The sequence below is a fragment of the Fulmarus glacialis genome, unplaced genomic scaffold (genome assembly GCF_000690835.1).
Source record: "Fulmarus glacialis isolate BGI_N327 unplaced genomic scaffold, ASM69083v1 scaffold7972, whole genome shotgun sequence".
Classification (NCBI taxonomy): domain Eukaryota; kingdom Metazoa; phylum Chordata; class Aves; order Procellariiformes; family Procellariidae; genus Fulmarus; species Fulmarus glacialis.
The window spans coordinates 19330-28854 of record NW_009198367.1 but is presented as its reverse complement, the minus strand read 5'-3'; the positions used below and the strand labels follow the sequence as shown (position 1 = coordinate 28854).

At 38.2% G+C, this 9525-nt stretch overlaps 1 protein-coding gene across 1 annotated transcript; it reads left to right on the top strand.

The window, feature by feature from the left end:
- Positions 1–102: 102 nt before the first annotated feature.
- NEK2 (NIMA-related kinase 2) lies at positions 103–8072 on the top strand. Its single transcript, XM_009572863.1, has 8 exons — positions 103–316; positions 1426–1663; positions 2365–2447; positions 2695–2821; positions 3631–3850; positions 4842–4896; positions 4979–5049; positions 7583–8072. The coding sequence occupies exons 1-8, from the start codon at positions 132–134 to the stop codon at positions 7807–7809; spliced, it is 1206 nt and encodes a 401-aa protein (XP_009571158.1). The 5' UTR covers positions 103–131; the 3' UTR covers positions 7810–8072.
- The last annotated feature ends 1453 nt before the right edge of the window (positions 8073–9525 follow it).

The window sequence follows — 9525 nt, the reverse complement described above, 5'->3', positions numbered from 1 at the left end:
CCGAGATAAGCGAGTGGCTTTGAAAGCCCCTCTTCCCCCTGTAGAGCTCTGGCTTGTGTGTAAGTCGCTCCCTAAGGTTTTTTTTTTTTCCTCCCTAGATCTTGGTATGGAAGGAGCTTGACTATGGCTCGATGACAGAAGCAGAGAAACAAATGCTTGTTTCGGAAGTGAATTTGCTTCGTGAGCTGAGACATCCGAATATTGTCCGGTATTACGATCGGATCATCGACAGAAGCAGCACAACCCTGTACATAGTGATGGAGTACTGTGACGGGGGTGACCTGGCTAGCTTAATTGCAAGGTGCACAAAAGAAAGGCATGTGAAATCTGTTTGTGGCAATTTTGGAGTATCTAGCATAAAGTGTCTTGGGCAATCAAAAGAAAAAGCTCCAAGTGAAACGTATCTCTTCTAAATAACTTCTGAACAACTTCGGGTCTCATCCTTTGGACCCACATTTTCTGAAATGTGAAAGGGTTGCCCAAAATTACAACACTTTTGGGAATTGTGCTAATGAATGCACCAACTGATTGGAAAAAACAAAACCCAAAACTGAGCTCTCTTATGAGGCAGAAGCTGTTGAAGGGTTTCTGGATGCAACGCTATGCATGGTATTGAAAACATAAAACAGCTCTTGCAGATAGGTAGCTTAATTTGTGGGTTCTTCTGGCTTGCCCATCAGCAAAACCACTTGTATTTTTTGTTAGAACACCAAAATACACGAAAGGGAAAAGTGATTTTGAACACGATGTTAAAAACTACTTTATGTGCCTGCATATAAAGCTTGTGGAGATGCCAAGTTGATAAGACTTCACCTTGGTCTAATCTTGGACTTAGCAGCCTACTTCTTAAGTATAATACCAGTTTTCACATTCTTAGGTTAAATAAGTACATGACACCACTTGTGTTGCTTTGTGAGAATAGTCTAAAGTGGTACTGCAGCTGCCCCCAAACATACCGGTATTTTCATTTTAGGAGGGTTACATTAAAAATCAGTCCTGTCTTGGCTCTGTTGTTGTTGTATGTTGCTCATAACAGTTTTAGAAACAGCTGACTAGATACTGTTATCGTAAGTGATCAAAGGGGCAGATCTCATCATAAAAGCATTAAATTGATGTTTCTGTTATAGGTAACGGAAATGCTACATATTTGTTAGACCCTTTAGGGGAGGAAGGGAATATTATGACTGCAACAAAAGTCTAGATGTCTTCCAACATAATTGGAGTGATTTTTTTTAAACTCCCATTTTTAAAATCCCGTATGTAGATGCCTGTTGCTGTTAGCTTTCTATAAAGGTACTGGGGTTGATTCAGTGATGTTTTATAGCAGTAGTTTTAAAAACATTACAGAACTAAGACTGGCAGCAACTACTTAAACTGATGTATGCTCAGAGAATACCTTTATTAAACAATGTGTTCATCTTTCAGGCATTACTTGGAAGAAAGCTTTGTTCTCCGAGTATTGACTCAATTGACATTGGCCTTGAAGGAGTGTCACAGACGGAGTGATGGTGCAGTCACTGTGCATCGTGACCTAAAACCAGCAAATGTCTTTCTAGATGGCAAGCAGAATGTGAAACTTGGAGATTTTGGACTGGCTAGAATATTGCACCATGACACCAGCTTTGCCAAAACATTTGTTGGAACTCCGTATTATATGTCTCCAGTAAGACCTCCTTTCTGTGCCTAATCTTCCCTCTTGTCCCTCCAAAATCTGTTTTCTGCAGTGTTGGTCTCAGAGTCCATGAAGGTTTGGGAGGTTTTAAGAGTTACTAGTCTTAAATGCAGATTACTTTTTTCATAGAGTGTATATGTTCTAGAGCCAAGGTTATTTTGCAGCTATTTTCATCTCCTTTCTTCCTCACACCATCGCTGCCTTCTAATTAAGGTTGTTCTTCACTGTATAATTTTTGATATGTTAATGGAATATGAGATATAAGGTATTTATGTTGGAGTATCCTGTTCCTGAAAAGGAACAGGGAAGCTAGAGCTTCATAGTGTCAAGGTAAAGAGCTTATTACATCATCTCTTGATGGTAGGATTTTAATTTCTAGTGGAAATAAGCAAGAATGAGTTATTTCCCTGATACAGTGCATTTTGTATGGGAAAGATTTATATTGACTGAAATATGGAGTTGTATCAACCGAAGATCGGTGCCACGCTTCAGTCTTCTACAGTGTAGTATTCCATAACTTGTTAAAATCCTGCTAGTAGGAGTAGCTGTGAAGGTTAATTAAGACAGAATCTTAAAAGTAAGCCCAGTAAGAAATGGTTTAATTCAGGTTTGAACTGATCAGGTAGCTGATTATCCTGCAATAGTAGAACAATGTCTTAGTTAATAAACTTAAGATTGTTCTCTTTCTTTAGGAACAAATGAACCACATGTCATACAATGAAAAATCTGACATCTGGTCTCTAGGATGTCTCCTATATGAATTATGTGCTCTCTCGTAAGTATAGTAGTAATGAATGTGGAAACATAGCTGTTAATGCATCTCTGATTAAATTTTGTATAGATGAAAGCTTAAAGGTTTCAGAGACTGGTCCTAGATTTTAATTTCTGTATTGGTCTTGACATTAGGTAGTCAAAACAAGCCTTTGACTGCAGCTTTTTTTTCCTTAGTCTGATACTTATTTTCATTAAAAAAAAGTCCTGTAAAACTAGTGAAAGAATCCAAGAAAAATGTTCTTCTTCAGGCCTCCATTTAGAGCTTACAACCAAAAGGAGTTGGCAGAAAAAATAAGGGAAGGGAAGTTCAGACGAATACCATATCGTTACTCAGAGCAGTTGAATGAACTTCTCAAAGAGATGCTGAATGTAAAGGTAAGAATCAATTACTAATTTTTCCACCTATAATTTGAACTAGTACTGAAATACTAGTTTTCCTTCTCAATTATGAAACAAACTGATCTGAAGTAGTGGTTGCTATCACCTTGTCACTGGCAATATCACTTGTAGGGGAAGGAGGGAGGAATTGTGCTTTGAGTCCATTAAACAAAGGCAGCAGCTCAAGTGTTATGCCAGGTTCACAGGATGCAAAAAGGCTGTCTCAATATTGGCTTATACAGAATTTCCTAACAACGTGCTTAACAAGATCTTGTAACTTCAAGGTTAAAATGGTTCCAGTGTGTTTGGAAGTTGGAAGGGGTTATTTTGTCTTCATTTTGGATTTTGCTTTATATGGCTAATGTATAGCTCACAGCCCATGGCTGGCATGGGGATGTTGAGAAGAATACTGCATGGGACAACAAAGCTGTAACAAGAACTCTAGTCTCCAACAGGTATGGATCCTTCAGGAACCAAGTGACGGGTAGAGATGCAGAGTGTTAGCTCCAGAACCTGCTGACAATTGCCTCTCTAGGCTCACCACCCCATTCTGGCTCTGAAAGGAGTGGGTGCCTGGGCTAGGAGAGCCAGACTTGCAGCTTCTGGAGCTGAAGGCTGGTAACAGCCTCCTCCCTCAGCTTTTGTCATCTGGTTGTGCTACCCTTCCTAACTTCATTTTCTCCAACTTACCCTTCACTATATAGCATCTCAGCTGGTTTCCACCTGAAGTGGGTCTTGCTTGGGAATCCCTGGCCTTAGTGTTTCTTGGTTACAGTTGGAAGCTGTTGGTAATGTCTTTCCTTTAGGATTATTGCCGACCTTCTGTTGAAGATATTCTGCAGCACCCCTTGATAGCAGACTTGGTGACAGAAGAACAAAGTCAAAATTCTGATAAAAGAGGCTGGAGATCATGGGAGCCAGAAAGGCTGCAGCATTCGGATGCTGCAGTGAATGAACTGAAACGGAAAGAACAACAATTACAGGAGCGAGAACAAGCCATTAAAGAGAGAGAGCAACGTTTGGAGCGTATGATATTCCACTTTTTGGGAAGGGGGTGGCAATGGGATTCTGATTCAAAAGAATGAGTGTGGAGGAAGGAAAGGTAGACAGTTTTCAAAACCCTCATTTTAATGCACTAGGATATCTTACTCCTGCCTTCACTACTAGAATTCTTCACTACTAAACTTGGTCTTACTCATCTATACTAGTTCTTGTTTTAAGTTACTAAGATATAATTGGCAGTTTGGATATAGAAGTCTGGTTTGGGAAGATTATTAAATATGAGTGGCAATTAGGAAAGTATACAGAAAAATAGGGTCTGACTATATTGTTCTGCACTGTGCAGTGGAGGCTGCTTTTCACCTACTCTGTGTAAGTTAACATTGGCTATACTAATGTGTAACCTAAGGTGAGCCTGATGTTGGAGCAAAATATACTTGAGTAAACTGTCAACTGCTTTTATAGAAGCTGCACCGTACAGGTAGCTTGCCTGTGAAACTGTATAGACGGCTGGTCCTCAGGTGTTGGGATTCCCTGCCCACGTAAAATACCTCTCTGCATATGCAGTAGGCTCTGTAATACAGATTTTAACCATATATATTGTTTTCTGAGCCTGAATAATAGCTGCTGCTGCTGTAAACAGGGTGTTTAGTCATAGCTGAATTATAGTATCTGGTATCTAAATATTTATTTAGATATGGTATCATGCGTGCCATGAGTTAATGTGCAGAATAGAAAGCTTCTGTAGCCTCATTGTTGCAGATATGGCACAGTTTGGGGCGGGGGGGAAGCATGCCTGGTATTTCAGACTACTTGTCCAGTGCTTTATCAGTGCATTGATAAAGGTGTATCTACACAGCAGTTATCTTGCTTTGTTTAGAGCCATAGGAGCAGAAATATGGGTACATCTGACAGGCTATTACTGCTGTTTTTTTCTGCAAGAAAACCCATCATGCGCAATCACTCTAACTTCAACATTACATTTTAACACTGTGTACCACCATATTTCCACTTCCAGAGAGAGAACGGGAACTCTGTGTTCGAGAGAGACTGGCAGAAGACAAACTTGCTAGGTATCTTACTAACCTATAATTGCCTAGATTAGAAACTCTACAATCTTACAACAAAAAGCTTAAACTTCTCTTTTCAAAACAGAGCTGAAAACTTGATGAGGAGCTACAATCTCTACAAACAGCAGAAGACATTAGCTTGTGCAGATGGTCCAGGTATGAAAATACGCAAGAAGGCACTTGCACTGTTAAACGTAGGCTGGTATGACCAGAAGAATGCTCCTGATGCTCAGCGTGCTGTATCTAGTTCCACTGTAGCAATACAAACCCCAATTATTTCTGAGTGATTGGGAAGAGACTCTTGATTTTTCTACTTTGCAAAAAGTCTTAATGAATGATGCTCAGCCATGAATATCAGTGACCACTGTCAGCACTGCAGTCTTGTGCTGTTTTGAAAATTAGGTTCTTGCAGTAAGCTAATGGAAGTGCTGACTTGTAACCCAAACTTTCTCAGAGCTGTACCTATTTTACTTATGGATGTCTTTTTATAGGCATTTGATTTAGTTAATTTTAATAAAATTGCACATGGCTAATCACTTCAACTTTAGTTCAACTTCAAAAAATTCAAGGTGGGAAATAATATTTGTTGCAAGTGACCCAGCTGTGATTGGTGCATCATATAAGCTCTGAAGAATACGAACTGCTATTATCATACTCCAGTTTAACTCACTAGAAAAAAAACAGCTTTGAAAATGTGCTATAATGCTTCCTGACTACCTGTGGTCCAATCTGTTTTACAGTAGTTATTACCCCATAAGTATTTGAGCCTCAATTTGGCCTTGATTGTTCAGTCCTCACTATCACAAGAGGTAGTATCATCTGTTCATTGCACCCATCTTTAATAGTAAAAATGATTCAAGTATCTAAATGCATTTTGAAATATTGGTGGAATATTAAATGGCTGGGTCCAAAGTAGTACTCTAGAACAAAGAAATGTGAACATCCTTTGACATGTAGCAACAATCTCTTCATTTAGTTTTGCTCAGATAAAGCAAGATAGGCATGTCACTGCCTCTAACACAAATAAAACTGAAGTTGCATTTTTTTTTTTCCCCCCAAGATGTGCCTATCACAGCAGGAAAGAACACAAGTAAAATTAGTGGTATTCGAGCTATTTCTAACATTTCTGTCAATTTTGAGAGTTCTACCTGTCTCTCAATATCTTGTCTGACTTTGACACATTAAAGAATATAAAATTAAGAATAAACTTGCCTTGGGCTTTCTGATGTTGCCTCTAGCACTGCATGACTGAAGGTAAATGAGCTTCAGCATTTGCTGCTATTCTCTTCTGCATCTCCCACCCCTTTACATGATATTTTGATCTTAACAGGGTTATTAATTTCTGAAGATGGGCAAAACCACTTTGAGTAGTTAATACCTCAAGACAGACAACGCAGAAAAGTGAATATAGTTATTACAAGAGTGACCAAATCTTGCAATATCTGTAGATCACTAGATTAAACATTTCTCACAGTGTTTGCTAGTCTTCGAATTCATTCCATGATACTCTTGTAATACTATTTCTAAAATTCTCCCTTTACTGATATGAATGGACTAAGTGTTTCTCCAATATGTTATCAAGATTGCTTCTGTTATCTTCAGTTACTCTAATATGACTGTCTTTTTTGCAACTGGATTGCATCTCACACATCGTAGATCCCTAATTTCTCCTCAAAGTCTGTTGTGTGGTACACTTCACAGTAGAATGGAATACCAAAAATCCTGGCTTCTAGGACAGTGTCCTAGACACTACCCTATTTTTGCAGGGATTTTTCTGATTTTTAGGGAAGGATTTAATGTTAGAACAGATATAGCTTACTGATATGAAGCTACAAAATGCTGAAGCGTTCACTAGCCCCTTCCGCTTGGTGCTTCTCACTTTTCTGTGCTTATTGCATCCTTGCTCTAGCCTAATGAATTGAAAATGGAGGCTTCAGCAAAGTTACAGTTAGGATAGTTAGACCTTTGGTAAGGTCTAATTTTTTTTTTCCTCCGTTGAGTCTTGTGAAGTTGGCTCTTATGAGAGACAACTCAAGTGTTTTCCTATCTTTTGATAGTAGTCTTTATACCCTAAGTCATTAAGTACAAAACTAACTGCCTTTTGATTATGGCAGTTCTATAGAGCTAAAGCATAGCTGTACTATGAAAATTTCTGTCCTGGAGGCTGCAGTGAAAGTAACTTGCTAATTGTTAATGCACCTAAACTCATTATTCATCAAATCAGAGCCTAGTTGGTACCCCATTGACTTAATACAAGGATAGAGTTGCAACAATGTGGGTAATGTAGAAAGACCACTGGACAGGTTGGGTCTGCCCATGCTATGAAGGAAAGACAAGGTTTTTCGGTAGCTGAGAACTTAATTCTCCATTTCCCTTTGGAACTGGATTATGTTACTGTCTTGTCCTTCAGAAGAAACTCCACGTCTTTTCTCTTTATGTCAACTAATATTTCCTTAGGTGTTGGGAGATACACCCTAGAAACTACAATGGCATATATCCTTTTACCACAATTATTTAAAAGCCTTGTTTTCAATTTTTCCTCCAAAAATGGAAAAGAATCGTTGCATTTAATTAGATTACTTAAAGCCTTGGGTAGTTAGCAAAATGGGTAACAGGGTTAAAAGACATAAGCTAAGCAATAAATGCTGAAAGATGCGCTAATTCAGTGCTTATTTTCTGATTTCTTAAGATAACGCACTCCTGCTCCCCTTTTCTACAACCAAGAAGAAAGTACACTTTGATGGAAGTGAAGCGAATGCTGTGCCTCCTGTTGATTTGGAAAACTATGTCCTTTCCAAAGGGAAATGCTCTGATCTCAAAAAACGTCTATATGCTGCAAATCTACGGGCTCAAGCGCTGTCTGAACTGGAAAAAAACTATCAACTAAAGAGCAGACAAATCTTGGGCATGCGCTGAAACTGTAACATAGATGTACAGTATTTAACTTTTTAGATTTGATTAAATGTATAGGAAGATACTTGTGCCTCCCGCTTTTAAGCTGGAACCTACTGAAAATATATTTTAACAGTTGTTATGCAAACTCTTAGTCGATGATAGGTGGTTAGTGATAAGGGCATAAGAGATTATAGTATGAAAACAGGTAGTTTTGATAACAAATCAAAAAAGCTGAATTAGTTGTATTATTAAAGAAAAAAATATTTTGGTCCTCCTTCTGTTTACCATACATTACTCTTCTGAAAATATAAAGAATGAATATTGTAAAACAATATTTTTTTAAATCTGGTGTGAAAAACTTTTCAGATGAAAAACATCCAGAAGTTCACAATCTGTAGGTTAAAATGATGCTGTATGTAATATACAGTACTTGATAAAAGAAGTATCGATATTTTGTATATGTGGAAAAACTGGCTTTTTGTCTGCGCTTGTAAATACTTTTTAACTATCAAAAGAGCAAAAAGAGATTTTATGCTATCTCTTCCTACTAACTAGGTGACCTATCAAAGCAGGCTACTTTTAGTTTAATGTCTATGACTAATGAGTGGGATGGGTCAGCTTAGCGTAATTCATGAGTTTTATAGTTTTTTCTGCCTGGGCAGCTGAATGGCTTGTCCATCAGCTCCTGAAAGGCCTGCTTCAGGGCATAGCGTATGAAATAACACCTTTTTTAGTTTGTCTTGAAACTGTGTTATAAATTGATCCTCGGAGACTGCTGTCCCGGACAAGAAACCGTCCAGGGTATTAGCATCTGTGTTTGGGGAGGGGCAATTGTTCTTTGAATAGCAAATCCTTATTTTCTTGAAGCTTATGAGGTATCTCCGTCTTTCCGTTCACAATTCTCTGCCAGAGTAGGAGTTGCTCGCTTAAGGTAGTGTAAGTTTCATGAACTAACTCAGACTCATTAATTTAAAAAAATCCTTTGGATCTGTAATGTCTGACATATATTTTATATAAAGATTTTCTATCTCTGGGCTGAAACGCCATAAAACATACATTCTTAGAAAACAGCTAATTTTCAAAACATTTGTTTCCTTATTGGGCTATGAATATTATCTAAGGAGGTATTTTAGATGGTTTTTACTCAAAAAAAGAGAATCTTAGTTGAAACGTCAAATTAATTTGGTATATTTGCTGATAGACAAGTACTTGTGTCACCAAATAATAGTTCTGCTCTAGCAGATTGTTAACCACCCAGCAGAGCTTATTATATTTGCTTGCATAGTGGTTACTGTTTTCACCACAGCCTTTGCTTAAAAGAATTAGAATATGACCATTTGGTTTGCTAGTCTAAAACTACCCAGTGCTAGGTGTGGTCGGAAGTGTCTGGCAGGTATGCACAGCCAAAGTAGCTGTGCCATACCGATCAGTGCACCTTTCCTGCTGCGTTCTTACACATTGTTTAAGATTCTCACACGTGTTTGGAGGGCGAATCCCTGCTCTCTCACCATCTTTGTATATTCAGATTTTTCTATTCTGTGCCTCAACCAGAAGATCTGCAATGTAGTTCTACTGGCCTTCATGTGGATCTTTATTGTATAGCCCATAAACTAGCAAAGGGTAGAATACATAGTAGTTAGTCTAATCTAAAAAAATATGTAGGATGCAAGAATTTTGTTGTATGCTTTGTCATCCACAAAATGCAGGTACCAATTAGTGAAAGGAGGAAACCAAGCA